At 51.0% G+C, this 19,735-nt stretch overlaps 6 protein-coding genes across 6 annotated transcripts; 5 read left to right on the top strand and 1 right to left on the bottom strand.

Moving 5' to 3' along the window:
• Nucleotides 1-1,862: 1,862 nt before the first annotated feature.
• ASPGLDRAFT_133860 (choline/carnitine O-acyltransferase) lies at nucleotides 1,863-4,564 on the top strand (the record flags this gene model as incomplete). The annotated part of the gene is made up of 4 exons (XM_022541247.1): nucleotides 1,863-2,295; nucleotides 2,351-2,380; nucleotides 2,440-4,383; nucleotides 4,437-4,564. 4 exons carry the CDS (start codon nucleotides 1,863-1,865, stop codon nucleotides 4,562-4,564), a joined length of 2,535 nt encoding a protein of 844 aa, XP_022397688.1.
• A 1,244-nt stretch (nucleotides 4,565-5,808) lies between these two features.
• Nucleotides 5,809-10,990, top strand: ASPGLDRAFT_810938 (putative jumonji family transcription factor). The gene is made up of 4 exons (XM_022550096.1): nucleotides 5,809-6,217; nucleotides 6,283-6,380; nucleotides 6,431-8,404; nucleotides 8,653-10,990. The coding sequence occupies exons 1-4, from the start codon at nucleotides 5,951-5,953 to the stop codon at nucleotides 10,745-10,747; spliced, it is 4,434 nt and encodes a 1,477-aa protein (XP_022397687.1). The 5' UTR covers nucleotides 5,809-5,950; the 3' UTR covers nucleotides 10,748-10,990.
• Nucleotides 10,991-14,296: 3,306 nt separating this feature from the next.
• ASPGLDRAFT_50974 (uncharacterized protein) lies at nucleotides 14,297-14,717 on the top strand. The gene is made up of 2 exons (XM_022547429.1): nucleotides 14,297-14,437; nucleotides 14,487-14,717. The coding sequence occupies exons 1-2, from the start codon at nucleotides 14,303-14,305 to the stop codon at nucleotides 14,604-14,606; spliced, it is 255 nt and encodes an 84-aa protein (XP_022397686.1). The 5' UTR covers nucleotides 14,297-14,302; the 3' UTR covers nucleotides 14,607-14,717.
• A 235-nt stretch (nucleotides 14,718-14,952) lies between these two features.
• On the top strand, nucleotides 14,953-16,615 carry ASPGLDRAFT_133858 (putative GABA permease; the record flags this gene model as incomplete). Its single annotated transcript, XM_022541246.1, has 3 exons — nucleotides 14,953-15,050; nucleotides 15,105-15,671; nucleotides 15,724-16,615. The coding sequence occupies 3 exons, from the start codon at nucleotides 14,953-14,955 to the stop codon at nucleotides 16,613-16,615; spliced, it is 1,557 nt and encodes a 518-aa protein (XP_022397685.1).
• Nucleotides 16,616-16,683: 68 nt separating this feature from the next.
• ASPGLDRAFT_76681 (acyl-CoA-binding domain-containing protein) lies at nucleotides 16,684-18,855 on the top strand. The gene is made up of 4 exons (XM_022549861.1): nucleotides 16,684-17,147; nucleotides 17,210-17,323; nucleotides 17,375-17,447; nucleotides 17,507-18,855. The coding sequence occupies exons 1-4, from the start codon at nucleotides 17,132-17,134 to the stop codon at nucleotides 18,603-18,605; spliced, it is 1,302 nt and encodes a 433-aa protein (XP_022397684.1). The 5' UTR covers nucleotides 16,684-17,131; the 3' UTR covers nucleotides 18,606-18,855.
• ASPGLDRAFT_50970 (coiled-coil-helix-coiled-coil-helix domain-containing protein) lies at nucleotides 18,833-19,661 on the bottom strand. The gene is made up of 4 exons (XM_022547428.1): nucleotides 19,507-19,661; nucleotides 19,215-19,442; nucleotides 19,023-19,155; nucleotides 18,833-18,972 (listed from the first exon to the last, which is right to left on the bottom strand). The coding sequence occupies exons 1-4, from the start codon at nucleotides 19,524-19,526 to the stop codon at nucleotides 18,874-18,876; spliced, it is 480 nt and encodes a 159-aa protein (XP_022397683.1). The 5' UTR covers nucleotides 19,527-19,661; the 3' UTR covers nucleotides 18,833-18,873.
• Between the last annotated feature and the right edge of the window lie 74 nt (nucleotides 19,662-19,735).

Below are 19,735 nucleotides of genomic sequence, written 5' to 3'. Positions count from 1 at the left end.
ACTCAATGTGAATATTACTTCTTTTCTTTCCTTTCTTCTGATCGATATTGGCAAATGTTTTGGGAGTCCTTGGCGCCATAGCGATTGAATTGAGTGCTTACTGGGCGGTTTCTACAATATGCCTGATTGCTTTCTCCAACCCTGAGGATTGACCAACCAAAGTAGCTCTTGAGATATTGGCATGGTGTGGAACGGATGATTTCTGCAAGTCGTATGTGAATCTTGCATATCGTGCCCATGACCACATTCCGAGAGAAGATTGTCTTTTTTCTTTGCTTTTCCACTGACAATTTCACTTCTTGTTACTATCCATTTGTTATTTTTGTCATTTTCACTTCTCTGGCCCTACGCTTTGATCGCTTGTTTGGCGCTGTGCGACTGATTCGGGAGTCAATTTTCTTCAGCCGCGCGCCTCATGACGTATCTTGGTTGGGATCTATTTGCTATTTGTGTATATTTTATTCTTCTTTCCTGGCCGTGTCGGTTCTTTCGGACCTGCATGCGATCAATTATTGGATTTGCTTTTGTAGTTTTGTCTCACGTGTGATTCGTCCATGTGCGCACTGCACTGATGCATAAGCACGTAGATGTCTGCTGTATTCTTGGCAAGCATTACCATACAAGCTTAATTACTTTAGTCTTGTCAAGCGTATTTTCTAGAGTAGTTCGCAGCGATGATGTAGCGCTGGCCAGTGCTGAAGTAATTACCACGTGATCACCCCCCCGCAAATTGCCCAACCAAACGCCCGAGCTTCTTCCTGAAGAATAGCCCAAAGAAGGGAACCAAAAAGCCAACCACAGCAGAAATTCCCTTCGTCCGAGACGTCACCGAAGGTACTCCGTGCCTAATTAGTACTGTTTCCCAGAGGTATGACGCTGTGCATGTGCCATGGGTTCTGATCCACTGACAATTCGCCTTGAGGATTTGCCCCAGACTTTTTAAGACTTCCGTTCGCGTTGAGGATTGGGCTACTATTACTACGACTATTGCCTTCTATTTCAGATCTTCATTTCTTCATTCTACATAGTTCTTCTATTCATCCTTTGTCTACTTGTCTGGCTTTGTGCCAATCAATCAATTCTATCAACCAAGAATTTTTGCCTCTGGTTTTGGCTCTTTTAAGGTGTCTTGATCCCCGCATGCTGTGGGGAGAAGCGACGGATCTCCATTGACCACCAGCCTTGATCGTTTAGCCAGGTCATAAGGCAAAGAAGAGTGATTATTGATTTATAAAGAGATTGAACGACACTGACTCAGTGAGCAAGAAAGAAAGAAAGAAAGAAAGAAAGAAAGAAGGAAGGAAAAGGTAAGGACAGAAGGAATCCTCAGATAATCTCCATTCCTCCACGGCAAACCAGTGGCTAACTTCTCGTTCTCCAGTTATCCGTTCCCCCGACACATCCTGGTTCCCTCGGACGCTCCACTGAGGACTGGATTCGACCCGTCAAAAGGTTTACTCATTACTAGACAGCCCTGGTAAGCGGCGCTGCTCCTTGTCTCCTTCCGTTGGTCTTTTTTTTTTTCCATCGCCCCGAATGGACTCCCGTTACTCCACCATCTCCAGGCGGCGACTCGGCGGGGTATCTATTCCTATATGTATATCTGTTGCTGCTCTTTATGTTACCTGCTATGTTCTTTTCCGTCCTTTAACACCCCTTGCTCTGGTCTGTTGTCTGTCTATCCGTCTTATATCCCCCCGTCAATGCCCTCGTATTGTTTGCACGATTGCCACTATTTCTACCGCAGTGCTCTACGTCTTTTGTCCATTCCTACCTTCCTCGCCTGTCGCTTTGCCTAGTTGATTGGGCACCTATCACCTGACGCTTTTCTTTTCCTTTCTCGTGACCTCCCACTGACGATCATGTCTTACTCCGACATGGCAGTTCGTTTTTTTACTGCCCCTAAACCTATCGGGGACACCATGACTTCCCCCAGACGTCTATCCCAGCCTACTCTCGAACCTAAGATTGCATCCTCCAACAACCAGGCATTAACAAACGGCGACATGTCGACACAACCCAAGACAAACGGTGCCGTACCGGCACCAGATGTCTCCTCGAAGGAAAAGAAGGGTCTGACCTTCGCCAACCAAGACTCTCTCCCCAAATTGCCTGTTCCCGAACTCGAGAAGACTTGCAATAGATACCTGGAGTCTTTGTCCGCATTGCAATCTCCCAGGGAGCAAGAGGAGACCAAGGCGTCTGTGCAGGATTTCCTCAGAACCGATGGACCTGTTTTGCAAGAGAAGCTCAAGAACTATGCTTCGTCTAAGACGAGTTTCATTGAGCAGTTCTGTATGTTGAACACACCCTGCAAACGAGTGACTGAAATGCAGGCTAACAAAACTAGGGTACGACTCGTACTTGAACTTTGATAACCGTATGGCATTTTACTCCGTTTAGTTTACCCTTGAATTGCTGTACTGACAAATGCTCCAGCCGTTGTTTTGAACCTGAACCCTTTCTTCTTGTTGGAAGATGACCCGACTCCCGCACGGAACAACCAGGTGACTCGTGCCGCCTCCCTGGCTGTCTCTGCTTTGTCGTTTGTCCGAGCCGTCCGGCGAGAGGAGTTGCCACCTGACACCGTCCGTGGCACTCCCCTTTGCATGTACCAGTACTCTCGATTGTTTGGTACTGCGCGTGTTCCGACAGAGAACGGCTGCGTTATCAACCAGGACCCTCGTGCTAAGCACGTCGCGGTACTCTGCCGCGGACAGATCTACTGGTTCGATGTTCTCGATGAGAACAACGACTTGATCATGAGCGAGAAGGACATCGCGCTCAACCTCCAAGTGATCATCAACGATGCTGAGCAGACGCCCATCCAGGATGCTGCCAAGGGCGCCCTGGGTGTGCTCAGTACGGAGAACCGGAAGGTGTGGTCGTCCATGAGAGACATCTTGACCAAGGACGAGGGTTCCAACAATGCGGAATCACTGAACATCGTCGACTCGGCGCTGTTCATGCTCTGCCTCGACTACACCGAGCCCCAAACCACGTCGGAACTGTGCGCCAACATGATCTGTGGAACCAGCGAAGTGGTACGGGGTGTTCAGGTGGGTACCTGCACCAACCGGTGGTACGACAAGCTCCAGATCATTGTGTGCAAGAACGGCAGTGCAGGAATCAACTTTGAACACACCGGTGTTGATGGCCACACGGTGCTGCGGTTCGCCAGCGATGTCTACACCGATACCATCCTCCGATTTGCCAATACGATTAACGGCCAAGCCCCCACCCTGTGGGCGACCAGCAGCCCTGACCCGGCCAAGCGGGACCCCCGCAGCTTTGGCAATGTGAGCACTACCCCGCGGAAGCTCGAGTGGGACATGGCTCCGGAGCTGAGCATCGCTTTGCGATTCGCCGAGTCCCACCTGTCCGATCTGATCCAGCAGCATGACTTCAAGGTGCTCGACTTTGAAGGGTTCGGGAAGAACTTTATCACCTCTATGGGCTTCTCTCCCGATGCCTTCCTCCAGATGGCGTTCCAAGCTGCCTACTACGGTCTCTATGGTCGTATGGAGAGCACCTACGAGCCGGCCATGACCAAGTTCTTCCTGCACGGACGTACTGAGGCTATCCGCCCAGTGACCAACGAGTGTGTCGACTTCATCCAGGCCTTCTGGGGCGACAACCCCCCGGAGCAAAAGATTAACGCTCTCCGGAAGGCGACCGAAAAGCACACGGCCATCACCAAGGAGTGCTCCAAGGGACAAGGACAGGATCGGCATCTGTATGCGCTGTACTGCCTGTGGCAGCGTTCGTTTGATGAGATTACCTCGTCTACCGCCAGCGTAGACACGATCTCCAACGGTTACTCCAGCCCCGTCGAGAACGGCTCGGTGGCTGAATCGCCCAAGGCCTCGGACGCTGGGCTGTCTGAGGACGGCCTCTCCTCGGCCAACAGCTACAGCCTTCGCGGCATGCGCCCCGTCCCCGCCACGCCGGCCATCTTCAGCGACCCAGGCTGGGACAAGATCAACAACACGATTCTGTCGACCTCGAACTGTGGAAACCCGTGCTTGCGGCACTTTGGCTTCGGCCCTACATCCGGCGACGGCTTCGGTATCGGATACATTATCAAGGACGACTCGATTTCGATCTGCGCTTCGTCCAAGCACCGCCAGACGGCGCGGTTGATGCACACGCTCGAGATGTACCTCTTGGAGATCCGCAAGCTGCTGCGCGCGACTACCCGCAAGACCACGAGCCCGCGCACGAGCCGCGCCCGTGAGATGGAGCAGATTGCCGAGCGGTCTGACAGGGCCGAACACCGTCGGGGCCGTATCGTCCGGGGTGATCCGAACCAAGTGTACCAGCGGGGCACCGAGACGCCGACGACGGATGGTGGAGAGCTGGAGGATGATGGCATGGGAGGATGTAAGTTTTTATTCCCTTTACTCCATTGTGAAATAAGATGCTAACGACCATAGATGGATTCTTCGACGCTGGAATGCTCTTCCACGCTCTCAAGGGATTGAACGCTGAACGGGAACGCAGCGTTGACCGGACCGTCAAGCGGCGGTTCGTTGGAAAGAAGTTGCATTTGAATGACTATTAGCGTGCTTATGATTGATTTTGGTTTACGACTGGCGTTATGATTCTTGATTCCCTGCAGCGTTTTCATGTTGATACGACTTTGAATTAAATTGTTACGAATACATACAATCTACAAACTGTTGCATCATCGCACGATTCTCTTGTGTTATACAGATCCTGCATAGCGAATCCCTGAGTCCCTTGTAGCACTGTAGTAATCCATGTGGTTTGACAATGCCAAGTCTTTGTGCCCAACGGGACTGCATCGGGTAGATTCCAAGGTCCTCATATGATATTCTTAGAGAAGCGTGCGTTGCGGACTAGGGATTCGACAGGGGGTGCATGTCCGTGCCAGGATTTGATAAGATGCCGTTAGCTGTTTCGGGACAGGGACATACATTAGTAGCTGTGTTCTGCAGCGGTATGTGCAGTGAATGCCTGTACTGAGCGTTAGTAGGGTACGCCGTATTTGGCCTGTATTGCTACAGTCCTCTTTGGGACATCAGGCAATATTGTGCTCGGCATAATATGAATAGCACTCTATTCCATTCCCTGTGTGTATCTGCAATGACTCTTGGGTTTATGCAACCAATCAGAAGCCCTAGCAATGAGATCATCCGATCTTCACTACTGTTCCCGGCAGTACGGGATATACTCCGACTTGCGTAGCTACAGGAACACCGGTTAGTGGTTTGCCGGTGAATATGGCAGTCATTTGGATCACGTGATTCGGTATCAAAGGAACCAACAGAGCCGCAGTTGTACGGTGTACGGCGTACTGTATCGGTAGCAACACGAACCGTCAATTGTTAGTATTGGTATGTATGATTCCTTTTGAATTGTTTATTGTCTCTATTTGAATATTCAGTTCGAATACTTCGTACTGCTGTATACAAGTTCTCTGCAAGCGCCTGGACGCAGCGATCCACCGAAACCGGAGTCAGCGGCCGTGCTGGGATCTGCTGGACTGGAGAAGCCCTGAGCATATCAGGTGATTCTGTATCTAGAACGGCTCTACCTTTTTCCCGACTGACCTCCTCTCCATCTGATATCGATCTTTTTCTCAGCCCAGTCCAGAACGCTTGATAACAGTCATTCTTGTGTTTTATCAGGGCTCCAATCATTACTGCTTTTTGCGATTCTTTTCATCTTTTTTGTCGCTTTCTTGCCTGTGCTTTCACGCAGCAGAAAAATAACAAATAACAGATCAGGAGACGTCACTTTCAACAACATATTTGTACCCTTCCTCTCCTTCATTCGACACCTCCCTCTACCTCCCCCGACCGCTGGGATTCCGCCTCTATCGCCGTCGATCAGCGGTCGCATCTTTTCCGACGACGGCTCCCTCCTTCCTCTCCCTCCCTCCGACCCGTCTTGACCCGATTCCGTCCTTCCCCATCATACCGCGATGATGGCCGCCGCGCTTGAGCAACCTCTCCCCAACAAACCCGCCGCGAGCGGCTGTCCGACCACGACCGCCGATGCTGCCGCCGCGTCCTTCACGCCCCCTCAGAGCGCCAATGGCAAGAAAGAGGTACCCGAAGGGGTGCCCTCGGAGCTTTCGGATCTGGAACTCGATCCTAAGAACGGCGCAGCTCCGACGTCTGAGGAGGAGGATGAGGAGATCGAGCCAGATCATTACTATGGTGGCGGCAAGATCCCTGTGTTCAAGCCGGTATGTGTTGCGATGGGCTCCAGGTTTATCCTGGTCTGGGTCGCAGGGCTGACAATGCTTGGAAGACTATGAACCAGTTTCAGGATTTTCAAAAGTTCATCAACAAGGTCGATAAGTATGGTATGAAGGCGGGTATTGTCAAGGTTATTCCTCCTAAGGAATGGTAGGTTTTTGTCAAGTCCGGTTACCTGTGATGATGACTGACAATTGTAGGGCCGATGATCTTCCAGCGCTCGACGAAGCTATCAAGAAAATCCGCGTCAAGAATCCTATCATGCAAGAATTCCACGGTTCGCATGGCACCTACACCCAGGCGAACATCGAGAAACAACGATCCTACAACCTCCCGCAATGGAAGGCGCTATGCGAGGAAAGCAGTCACCAGCCCCCGGCCCGACGAGGCGAACGACGTCGAAACCAGGAACGAGTGACTCGCGCTGCGCCAGCTCCCAAACCTCAGACTACGAGTACCTCGCCCCAGAAACGGCGCCCCGGACGACCGCCCAAGCGTGCGAACCAAGTCAAGGTGAAGGAAGAGCCGGTGGATGACAGCTTCGATAAAACGAAACTCGAAGGACCTCCAACCCCCGTGTCGCCCGAGTCGAACCCCGTCGAGACCAAATCCGAAGAGCTGAGCGAGGGTGAGGCGTTGCCGGCACCGAAGCCGAAAGGAAGACAGCCCAAGTCGGTGAATGCACGACGCAAGAACAACCGGGGTGATGCCGTGGACTTTGTGGACGAAGAGGCCTTCAAGGACTTTGACTATAGAATCCATGACAACGCAGACTACACGCACGAGAGGTGTGAAGAGCTGGAGACGGCATACTGGAAGTCGCTCATGTTCAACAATCCCATGTACGGCGCGGATATGCCAGGTTCGCTGTTTGACGATAACATCACCAAGTCGTGGAATGTCGCTAAGCTTCCCAACTTGCTGGATGTGATAGGCCAGAAAGTCCCCGGTGTCAACACGGCATATCTCTACCTGGGCATGTGGAAAGCCACCTTTGCCTGGCACTTGGAGGACGTTGATCTCTACAGTATCAACTACATCCACTTTGGTGCGCCTAAGCAGTGGTATAGCATTTCGCAGGAAGATGCTCCTCGATTTGAACAAGCCATGAAAAGCATCTGGACCAGCGATGCGAAGAGCTGTGACCAATTCCTCCGCCACAAAACCTACCTCGTCTCCCCCAGTCTTCTCAAGTCTCAGTATGGTATCACCGTCAACAAGATGGTCCACTACGAGGGCGAGTTCGTCATCACCTATCCGTATGGGTACCATTCAGGATACAACCTGGGCTACAACTGTGCCGAGTCCGTCAACTTTGCCACGGAGAAATGGCTAGACTACGGCCGCATCGCAAAGAAGTGCAACTGCGAAGCGGACAGTGTCTGGATTGACGTGGACGAAATCGAGCGGAAGTTGCGGGGCGAGTCGACTCCAGAGTACTACTATGATGAATATTACGGGAGCGACATGGATGACCTCGAAGGTGCATCCGACCTCCTTACTCCACCGCGTAGTGTCCCCGAAAAGACAGCCAGTACTCGTCGCAAGCGCAAGCATGACGGTGAGCTGACCCGGGCCAAGCGCATGAGGGTCCATATGAATGTTCCCAGAAGGATTCCTTGTCTGCTATGTCCCAATGACCTGGGATATGAAGACCTTCTCCCGACCGAGGATGGTCGATCGCACGCCCACCGTCGCTGTGCTTTGTATACCGAGGAGACCAGCATCCTCCGGGATGAGTCTGGCAGGGAAATCGTGTGCGATGTGGACAAGGTCCCCAAGGCGCGCATGGGACTCAAGTGTCTCTTCTGTCGCGAAGTCCGTGGTGCCTGTTTCCAATGCAACTATGGTAAATGCACCCGGGCATACCACGCCACCTGCGCTCTTCTGGCGGGCGTTCAATGCGAATTGGGCTCGGTCGCGGTGATTGCGGACGACGGTAATCAATATTCGATTCCCAGCGTCGATCTGAAGTGCAAATATCACCGACAGAAGCGACACCAGGTGGTCAATGGCGATTCATTCGAGCACGACCGTAAACTTCTCGACACGGCGCGGGGACTGGTTCCTGGCGATCTGATCCAGTTCCAAGCGGATAAGGAAATCAATGGAGCCGTGGTACTGGAGAATCGACCGGAGGAGTACTCATTGCTGGTCAAGATACTTCCACGAGGGTGAGTTTTCCCTTTCTGTTTTTGTGTTTTTGATGGTTTGATTATTTCTTTGTGGCTGTGGTTTATTATGATTGCCCCTCCATGACCCCACCACCATTTTTTGTTCCTTTATCGGAGGCTTTCACCCACGCACTTTGGCTTGACCTGATTCCTGCTTCTTACTGGCGGGTCTCGGTGGGAGAGTTGGAGTCTTTTTTTTTTTTTTTTTTTATATGCCTGACCGCATGTTGACTGACTCTTCTCTCTAGCGATGCCATTGAACTGCCGTACCGATGGTTGCTCATCGTTCGGAAGAGCAACTTCGCGTCTCTGGCTCCCGGGACTAAGCCACTCCCGGCGCATTTGGCGCGTAAACCCGAGAATCGGAAAGAACTCGATTTGCCGGTGGCAGGTAGCCCGTTTGGTGATGGGCCGTCGCCGTATCAGTGGGCCGAATTTGAGACGGTGAACGATGCAAGCCATGTCTGGGTCCACCAGCTCCAGGGGCAGCAGCACCGGCAGCAACAGCACCAGATCTGGTATTATCTGGGGCCATCGTCCACCGAGTGTAGGGCTCAATATACGCACAACCCTAGCGTGTCTGTCCACAATCCCCGGGCGAATTTCCTGGATAGCGTCCGGTCGCTTGGCGCGGTCAATCATGCTCAGCAGTCAGTGGCCGCGATTAATGCTAAATATGCTCGGACGAATAATAGCCCTGCAATTCTGCAACATCATGCGGTGACCCGGCTGCTCCCCTTTGCTGCTAATGCTGGTGCTGCTTCCGCCTCATCTTCGGCTTATCCCCACCACCGGCAGCACAACCACCACGGCCTGCAATACCATGCTACTACTAGTACTCCTGCTATTGCTTCTGCTGCCCCTCATCATAATACTACTACTCATCACCAACACCAACAACTTCCGACCCAGTCTCACCTTGTCCCTGCTGCTGCTGCTGCTGCTGTCACCGCTCCTCCTGTGCAGCGTCCTCTTGCCCCTCCTCCACCGCCGCCGACGTCGCTGCACGCTACGACCACCTCCTCTCCGTCTTCTTCTGCGATGCCGTCAGCCTATCGTTCCCTGCCAACTCAATCTGCTCGTCACGCTCCATATCCTCAGATCACCAAGGCCCATCTTCAACAAAATAATAATACCAGCAATAATAATCACAATAGCTCGCATTCCCGTTCCCCCTCCTCCCAACAACAGCAATCACAGCAACCTCAACAACTGCCTGCCAATACCTTTGCCAACGTCCGAGAGCTCATTGCCCGTCGTCGACTCGCCCAAATCACCGATCATGCCAATGTGTTCGCTGGGTATAATATCGTCAGCCCCGAGCTAGTCGTAGAGACGCTGCTGGGTCCCATGGGCTCGGTAGCGCCGTCCAATGGTCTGGAAAAGCTTGAGCTGGCCATGGCTCAGCAACGGGTGCAACCCCGGGCGGTCGATGGGACCTTGTTGCCGTTACAGCCGCTCAACATGCGGTCGGATGAGGTGAACCGATTGTTGCGAATGCTCCGGTTCTCGCTCGTGAGTCACCGTGAGCGATTGGATGTGCTGCAGCAGAAAAAAGAGTCGGAGAATAACAAGGCTGAATCGGTCGATCGGGGTAGTGTGGCTGCGGCCAAGATGGCTGGGAAATACGCGTTCCTTGATAAGCAACGGTCGCAAGTGCCGACCGTGTATCAGTCGCCGTATGACCACCCGTCCGGTTTCACCAAGCACGCCGAGGAGACTTTTGGTCTTATTCCTTGCGAACCCGAGCTGCCCAAGCCGTCGCTGGCCAACGATTATTTCGCCAGTCTCTCGCCAGAGGACCAGGAGAAGATCATGAAGACCTGCGGTAGTTATGTGCAACGAGCCATTGAACGCTCGACCAGTCATAGCCGGCAAGGATCCGCGTCGAACTCCCGGCTGGCGTCGGTCCTCGCTCAGCAGACGGACAACCCAACCATCGATATCACGCCGGTTGAGGACATGCCGCCGCTGTCAGCGCTCGACCTGCCCCTGCATGCGGATTCACCTTGCTCAAATTTCAGTCGGTCGCATTTGCGATTCCAGTCACCAAACGACTTCACCTCCCACGGAGTTGAAACTCACAATCATGACCATCATGAGCTCTTCGGTGACCAACAGGCCAACATGCGGTTCTGGCAGAATGGGCCATGGGAAGCCGGTGACGGGAATACACCGAACGACGAGAACCGACCGTTCTTTGGGCCGCATGAACGACTCAAAAATGACTATGCCTCGTCGGACATATCTCTCGGCCGGGGGCCAGGGTCTTTGCACTCGGTTGACATGGCTGGTTTCGGACTAGATGCGACAGACGATATATGTGCTGAATTGAGTCCGTGAGCGTGTCTTTTCTTTCCATTCGTTTTTGGTACTTGCCGTGATACGAAATCATTCATGTCTCATGTAACGATTTTCTTTTTATTCTTGGACTGATGACTGCATGACTGGCGTTTGATTGTTGTTGCGTTGCTACTTTCCGGTTCAGAAAAAAAAAAAAGGCGACATCCATCTCAGATGAGGCTGGATAGATGAGGGGAGACAAAAACAGAGGCAGGAAGGAGGAAGAAAAGAAAAGCGACCGTGGGGATATACTTGTCTACTTACTCTACGGAGTACAACGCGACAGCCAGCCTTGTCCGGTTGACCACGCTGGGCCGCCATTCGTGACACCGACATTTGCTCCCGGGCTGTCCTGCCCATAACGACGCGGGGTGTTGGGCTGGTTGATGGCCGGACACGCCAACGGCCCACCAGCCACCTTTCCTCACTTTCCTTTTTCCCCCCTCGTCCATATACACGCCTTGCCGGCTCCGATAAGGCAAAGGGCCTACTTCCGCCCTATGCTACGCTACGTTTACTACGTTTTACCACGTTTACATTACTCCCCTGTTTCCCTGTTTCCTTCGACGTGCATGATACGATAGACAAAAGCAGGAAAAAGAAAAGTCCAATGATCTTTGCACTTCCCTATTTCCCATTCCATTGATACCCCTGTTCCTTTCCCAAACCTTTCCTTTCTTGTCTTCCCTTCACTGATGAATACAATTTCTGTATCCCTCCTGATGTTCTTTTTTTTTTTTTTTTTTTTTTTTTTTTTTCCTCTCTCTCTCTCTCTCTCTTGTTTGGCGCTCATCCGGGTCTCTGGTCTCGACGAGGACGCAGACAAGGCCGGGTGTGGCAGCCGTCACTCCATGAATATATGGGTGACAGTCGATGTGATTGATGCTGGCGGCATGGTTCTTGGTTAGTATTTAGAGTAGTTAGACAATGATACCTTCGAATTGGTTATCACTGTTTTCGGTGTTGAGTAATCCGCTGAAATCTGTAGTGGGCTTTGGATTCTCCACAATTCTTCAGGTTCGGAGCGCTGGGTCAATCTTGTTTCCCATGATAGATGTTTACAAGTCCCATTTGTCGGGCTTCGCACAAAGCTGTTCGATGCGATTGCGGTCCGAAGGAGCTCAAATCCCCAGCCTGCATCCACCATGAGAAAGTAAATGCGGCCACTGCCGGTGCCATTTGTAACTATTCACTTGACACGATGTACGCCAGCGCGAAGTGAGTCGCGGGCTCTTACTGTATCTTCTAGTAGGATTGATTTGAATATCGGAGCCTGTTTTGTATGACGCGGATAGCTTAAATGAAGCAGGTGCTCTTGTTTTTTATGTGCATTTTTGCATGTATTTGGATTTGTGGCTTTGTTTTCGCACGTATTGCCAGCATTGTAGTGAGTTTCAGGTCGTTATATATCCAGGGTTGTGAGAATCGTAGTGGGATGTCAATACATCCAACTGAAGAATCATAAAACATCTTCCTCATCTATCATCTCCATTGAGATATTGGAGAAGCGGTAACGGGATGCAGCAGCACAAGTTCTTTGTAGGCCATGTCCCGTCTCTCGAATATATCTGGGTCTCTTCCTCGTCTGGTGCAACAATCTCGTTGATGACAGTCTTGACAGGACGGGTTCGAACAAAGGTTTTAACCTCCGTTTAGCCCCAGAAAGAGAGCGAACTTGCAGAAGGGATTTAAATCCGTTCATTGGCTTTGGGCAGCCTGGTGAAGAGAGTCCTTTGAAAGGCGTTGGGTTAGTCCCTGATGATATTACCGGATCCTGTTGAAGTGACTTCTCTTGTCTTGAATGAGAGTGCTATTTTTTACACAACCCCGGGCGACAACGAGTCGTCGAAGAGGGCTGAAATGCAACCAGACCTAACGGTGGTCCAAACATCCTACTGGGGTAGGCTTGTCTGGCGTGAAGGGGAGAGGGAAGGAACTAATGTTCCTCCGGTTCCTAGTACCATATTTCTACCTTATCAAGTGGCCAGAGAATTCCAGTCGTTCCCAGAGTACGGTTTCTAAGTCTGGTTAGACCGTTAGAGTCTCTTGTCGAGGGAAAGTGGGAAGATGTGACATATTTCAATAAAGTTTCGTTCTTTCGTGGGGACCATTATCATTTCAGACGTCTGGGGCAATTAGCAATACTCACAAGCAAGATCAACTAGGAGTATACATACAGAGAATTTCCCGTTTCGGGTGGCTTCCATGTGCATGGAGCCAAACGCACGTACTATCGCATTCTTGGAGTTGGATAATCCTGGGAACCCATTTAAGGGGCGCAGGCCTCGTTGATTATGAACATGAAATTATCATATCTCTTTCGCATAACTACCCTTTGTGTCCCATACGTGGCATTCATCCACAAAAATATATCTGAGCTGGCGTTCATCAGACGTCAGTGGCCAGCCATAAAGACAGCGCTGCGATTTATTTCCAATCCGATATATATCTCAGGCTGGGCTGAGCAGGAAAATAAAGTTTCCCTAATCTAAGTGATCGGGCAATGGTAGCAGTCAAACCGGCTGCAGAAGCTGATGTGACACATAAGCCGACTACAAAAAACATAGCTAAAGGGTTTCTGATAGAGCCTTGAAACAGGCAAGGGCAAATATCATTTTGCTCTGCTTCGACGATTATGAGATGGTTTCTGAAGTGGTGAACAAATTCATTGGGCCATGACGGATGATGTATAGGGAAACAGAATATAGTCGAACAGAATAACCATAATGTCAGCGGTGAATTGAGTTAGTATTAACGCCCATAAGAAATATACTACACAGTGCTATTGCTAAGTAGCACTAGTACTACAATGTACTGTGTATACAGAGACTCAGTAGAAAACGGGCTCTATATCCCTTTATTCCTCTCGAGGAAAACCCTCAGACCGAAAATGCTGACCACCAATTGGATAGAATCAACCAGGATCTGTGTTGTCCTAAGCAATCAAACAAGCTGGTGTCACACCCGGTTATTGGGTATACAACTGATACGCCGACAAACATTGACATTTCCATTTATTGTGCTGACATAGTGTGCATTTTTATGGAGTTTAACCTGTCATAAGCCACTTCGGATCTCCTTTCACCGTTCATAGCCAGCAGATAAAATGACCAACAGCTGCGAAAACCCGTGAGTCCTTACATCTATACATCTATATATATCTATATATATACCTACGCTAACCGAACTCCTCTCCAACCTTCTAGACCCCCCTTAACGGATCTCCTCCCAAGCATACCCAAGAAATCCGTCGCCGAACGAGATGTCTACCGCGTCCTGCTCGAAAACGGCGAGAGCTTTATCTTCAAGCCGGCGTGTGATGAAGAACCAGCTAACGACCGAGATGCATATGTGCCTCAGGATGAGCTAGCTGTGTATAACAGATTCAAGTATCTCCAAGGAAGGTACATTCCCATTTGCTATGGGATTGTAACCCTGCGTGGAAAAGTGGGCCTGCTGATGGAGGATTGTGGTTCAAAGACCTTTGAAAACCCCCCCCCCCCCCCACTTGATGAGAACACCAAGTTTATCCTCTTTCTGCGGGCTATGTGTGCAATGGAAAGGTGTTTGTCTGCAGGACTGGTGCACCAGGATGCTGAAATCCGTAATATTATCTACAATCCTGTTACCCTGCAAGTGAGGATAATCGACATTGAGATACCGCAATATGAAAGGTACAAGCCACAGGATGTATGGATCTCCATATTCCAGAATGTGACAAATGTTGAATTTGCAACAGCCTCCGGGTATGCAAAACTCCTTCGATAGGAGTATAATAAGATGGCCCCGGAAGTCAGACAGTCAGTCCATTGTGGGTATGGATCTCCCCACAATTCGGGAGGATAGATCGGACCGTTAGATCTTTATCTATCAGAGATCAGAGTACAGAGTACAGAGTACAGAGTAGATAGTCCTAGTACCAACAATGAGAATTAATATCAACCGCCATAAGAGATATATAGACCATGACACACGGCTGTTATCAGGCTCAATCCCGAGACCGGCGATTAACTCCTAAACTGGAACAAGAATAGGCTTCTTATCAGCCGCAGTGATGTCGTGCGGGGTTTAGTTGAAGAGCACGTTCCAATTGTTATCCCTGGCTTCAATCTTCAGCTCTGCATATATCTCGGTTCTTCCCTATATACAATTAAATCAATAATATATATTCTTTTTAGAATGCACTGAGATTGTGTCCATTGAACATGTCCCAAAATAAAGATACCGCCGACGAGGCGTTGGCCCGCATGGGCTACCAGAGCGAATTACCCCGGAATCTGAGCATGCTAAGTATTCTCGGGCTGTACACGCGACACTCCCTAGATATCTAAAGATGTCAATGCTAATACGAATGAAGGTCTTTCGCAATCATGGCCGCTCCCTTCGGTCTCAGCACCACCCTCACAATCACTTTAACAGACGGCCAAGCTGTTTCCGTGATCTGGGGTTGGGTACTAGTCACCCTAATCTCAACCGGAATCGCCGCCTCCCTCGCCGAAATCTGCGCCGTCTACCCAACCGCTGGCGGCGTATACTACTGGAGCGCGATGCTCTCAACCCGCGAATGGGCGCCCGTGATGTCGTTCATCGATGGGTGGTTAACACTCGTTGGCAACTGGACGGTCACGCTGAGTATCAACTTCAGTGGTGCGCAATTGATTCTCTCTGCGATTAGTCTGTGGAGGGAGGACTTTGTGGCTAGTGCGTGGCTGACAGTGGTCGTGTTTTGGGGGGTTATGGGGTTCTCTGTGCTGGTGAATGTGTTTGGGAAGAAGTATTTGGATCTGGTGAATAAGGTGTGCATTTTTTGGACAGCGGCCAGCGTCATTGCTATTATGGTGACATTGTTGGTGATGGCGGGTGACGAGGGAAGGAGGGATGCGAAGTGGGTGTTTGGGCATTATGATGCCTCGAAGAGTGGGTGGTAAGTTGTCCCTGTCCTTGTTATCTCACCCATACAGGCGCTGACGATGCAGGCCCTCTGGATGGGCGTTCTTTGTCGGCCTCCTACAAGCCGCATACACCCTCACAGGCTACGGAATGGTAGCATCCATGTGCGAAGAAGTGCAGAACCCTCATCGCGAAGTCCCCAAGGCCATTGTCCTCTCCGTCGTCGCAGCCGGTCTCACCGGCGTCGCCTACCTAGTTCCCATCCTCTTCGTCCTCCCTTCGGTCCAGCGCCTCCTCGACGAACCCAGCGGCCAGCCCGTCGGTCTCATATTCAAGCTTGTCACGGGGACCCCAGGCGGAGGGTTTGGCCTTCTGTTCCTGTTGTTGGGTGTTCTGTTGTTCGCCGGGACAGGTGCCTTGACAGCCGCAAGTCGCTGCACCTACGCCTTCGCGCGCGACGGCGCAATCCCAGGCTTCCGACTCTGGCGCCGGGTCAACCCCAAACTCGACGTCCCCGTCTACGCCATCCTCCTTTCCGCGGCCGTCGACTGCCTCCTTGGCCTGATCTACTTCGGCTCCGACGCAGCCTTCAACTCGTTCACGGGCGTCGCGACAATCTGCCTCTCCACCTCCTACGGTCTCCCAATCCTCATCTCCATGATCCGCGGCCGACAAGCGGTGAAGCACTCGGGTTTCTCGCTTGGACGGTTCGGGTACGCGATTAATGCGATCACGGTGTGTTGGATCGTGCTTGCGGTGGTGCTGTTTTGTATGCCCGTGTCATTGCCTGTGAGCGCTGGGAGCATGAACTATGCGAGTGTTGTATTTGCGGGTTTTGCAGTGATTAGTGTGGTGTGGTATTTCGCGTATGCGAGGAAACATTTTACGGGGCCGCCGGTGGGTGAGGAGGAGTCGGGGGTCATGACGGGTAAGGCGGTGGATAATGTAGAAGCTGAGCCGGAGAAGCAGAAGAGCTGATTGACCTCTCTACGAGTATATATACAGTGTAAAATAGACCCGTTATACTATTTTGTTTGCGATTGTTCAAGTGCATCCAGTTTATACTCTATTACTACTAATACCCCTGGACTCAATCACAAGTATCCAACCTCTCCGAGAGCCGCGGTCCAACAATTCAACGCCACGACAGACAAGCAGCGATAAACATTCTGTCAATTCATCCTTCGTGCTTTATTATTACTGTTAATTTATTCCACAGCGCAGAAACACGTTTTTCTCGCATAATCTGACGTCTGCCATTCATATCTAGCATATTTGTTTATCTGCGCGCGCAGTGACAGCTCCGAAGTCCGGGGAAGAAGCTTTTGCCCTTTCATTCTTCTCCCTTCGACGTTTGGATACTGGTGTTTCTATATAAGATACTCGGAAATCCTACCAATACTCGATGCTTACCGCATGAGCCTATTATCCATGCCAGTCACCGCCGGATGAGGATACCCGGAGTTCGAGTTCGCATTGAACCTACCTAGCATCATGTCGGATTCCGTTGGTGCGTTCCCCCCCTTCTTTAGTACATTCATGAAACAAGCTAAACTAAGGGATGTGTATTAGATCGCGTCTTCGTCCATGCCTTGAATACCGTTAAACGAATCCCCCGGACGGGCACTGCGCGCCCTCCGACGGCGGAGCGATTGAAGCTATATGGATTGTACAAACAAAGCATGGGTATGTACCGAGGATCGCGTGAACGGGGGATAATTGTTAACTGGTGAATAGAAGGAGATGTGGAAGGAGTCATGGACCGTCCCGTCGGGAATACAACAGATGTCTACGCGGAGTGCGAGAAATGGTACCAACCCAACCCCATACCCCGAGAATAAAGGTCATACAGGAACTGATAAATGAAAGGGACGCATGGTTCGCCCAACGCGGCGTTTCGCGCACAGAAGCCAAACGCCGCTACATCTCCACCCTAATCGAAACCATGCATCGCTACGCGTCGCAAACCTCCGAAGCGCGCGAACTTGTCGCAGAGCTCGAGTTCGTCTGGGACCAGATCAAGACCAACACCGCACACATGCCGCTATCGTCGCCATCGTCACCTGGGTCAGGGAGTCATGGGATGTCGCATACACAGAGGGTTGGGGTTCCGCCGTTGTCGCCGCCGGAGGTACGGCAGTCGCAGTTGCAGGCGTATTCACAGTCGCGGCTGCTGCAGCAGCAACAACAACAACAGCAGCAGCAGCAGCAACAGCAGCAGCAGAGGGGCTATGCGAATATTGGGGGACGATTGGCGCAGCCGTATGAGGATATGGTTGCTATTGCTACTGCAAATAATGGGAGGGAGTCGTCGAGGTTACGGGTGTTGAGCCCTGTTAGTCAACCAGATGAGATATACCAGCGACGGGGGAGGCGGATGCAGGGTTACGAGGATAATGGGAGTCAAGGGCAGCACCTCGATGACGAGGATGAGGATGAGGAGGAGCAGTACGAGGAGGCGCAGGATACTCTTTATGACGAAAACGACGACAATGATCAACATCACAGCAAACACACCTCCGATGAGGAGCTCAACCAAGATGGTGGAGACTCGTCATCCTCCGTCCAACAACACCAAGGCAGCAAACCCTCCCATAGCAACCATAACAACAACGACAGCACCCGCAAAAGAAGCAAACCATCAGACACCCGTCGCTGGCGACGCAGAGTCGAGCAGGCCTTGACTAAGATGACAGCTGAAATTGCCGCTGCCCGCGAACAAATGGAAATCCGCGCCATCCAACACCGTCGCCGCAACAGCGCCTGGGCCTGGTTGAAATGGCTGGCATGGGTAACGTTGCGGCAGGTGCTGTGGGACTTGGCGGTGTTGGCGATGCTATTAATATGGATGCGGATTAAGGGGGATAGACGGGTAGAAGAGAAGTTGAAGAAGGGGTGGAGTGAAGTGAGGAGAAGATTGGGGAGGTTGAGGATGGTGAGAGGGCATTCTGGGGTTATGTTGCCGTAATATCTCTTGCATGGTTTCTTTTGTTATATACCTGTACTCTGGCCATTCATTATATTTCCTTGGTTATATTATTATATTCTAGTATATAATTGGAGGTTATTTGTATATTGTCATCGTTACCGAGATAAACGTGATATTCTGATAGACTGAAGCACTCAAACCCATACCATTGATGCTAATATATACACAAACATAAAGTGCCCAGAACCAGGAAAAAGAAACCGAGTAAAAAAAAAAAAAAAAAAAAAAAGAAGTAATACAGTTCATTCTAGTACTGAGGACCGGCGTATTGAGCATACAGCTGCTTAGGCCGGAGATGTACGGGAGTCTGGTTCTCCGGAGCACCGGGGATATTCTTCTTGAGGCCCTGCACGGAGTTAGCAACGAGCCAGAAAACAAGGCAGTAACGGAACATACCAGCTTCTCAAAAACGCAATTGTTCAATTGCATCTCGGGCCTGCGGCATTCCCACAGGTTGTGGTTGTTGTTCTCCAGACACTCCCAGTGGGCAGTGAACTGCTTCAAGCAGTTGGTGTTGATATCCTTGATACTACACATTGTCAGCACTTCCCCAATCTCCAACCAACCTCGGACAAAGTGTAGACATACACACTAGCCGCACAACGAGTGACTTTGCGACCCTCCTTCAAACATTCCAGTTCCCCGCGTCCATTCGCCTCGCTCTTGCATTTCATGTAATCGTCGTTGAACGCCTGGCACCGGTCTCCAATAAAATACGCTGCGCTCGTCAACGGCGCTGACGTCGCTCCAACCTCTTCGACCTTGGGAATACCAGCGGGCATCGGGGTGGTGTCCACCAGGACGCTCTGGTTGAAGCTGCGTTCGTTAGCATTATTTGCTGATTTTGCGTTGTTATGAGATTGCGAGGGGCGGTGCGTACCGAGGGTCTCTGTCGGCCATTTTGATTGTCTGTCTGGCACTTGTAAATGTCCGTTGCTCGAGGGAGATGGAAGGTGTATTCGGAATGACCGCGAGTGAGAGCTGTGAGTTTGGATCGGAATTTGCTTTTCCGTGATTGGTTGTTTTGGTGGTTAGGTAAGCGGTTCTACAGTGTAAATGCTACGATGGACAGGAAACACTGTTTACGGTGGAATTGACACTAGAAAAAA

This window comes from Aspergillus glaucus (genome assembly GCF_001890805.1).
Source record: "Aspergillus glaucus CBS 516.65 unplaced genomic scaffold ASPGLscaffold_21, whole genome shotgun sequence".
Lineage (NCBI taxonomy): Eukaryota > Fungi > Ascomycota > Eurotiomycetes > Eurotiales > Aspergillaceae > Aspergillus > Aspergillus glaucus.
This window is presented reverse-complemented; position numbering and strand designations above follow the sequence as displayed.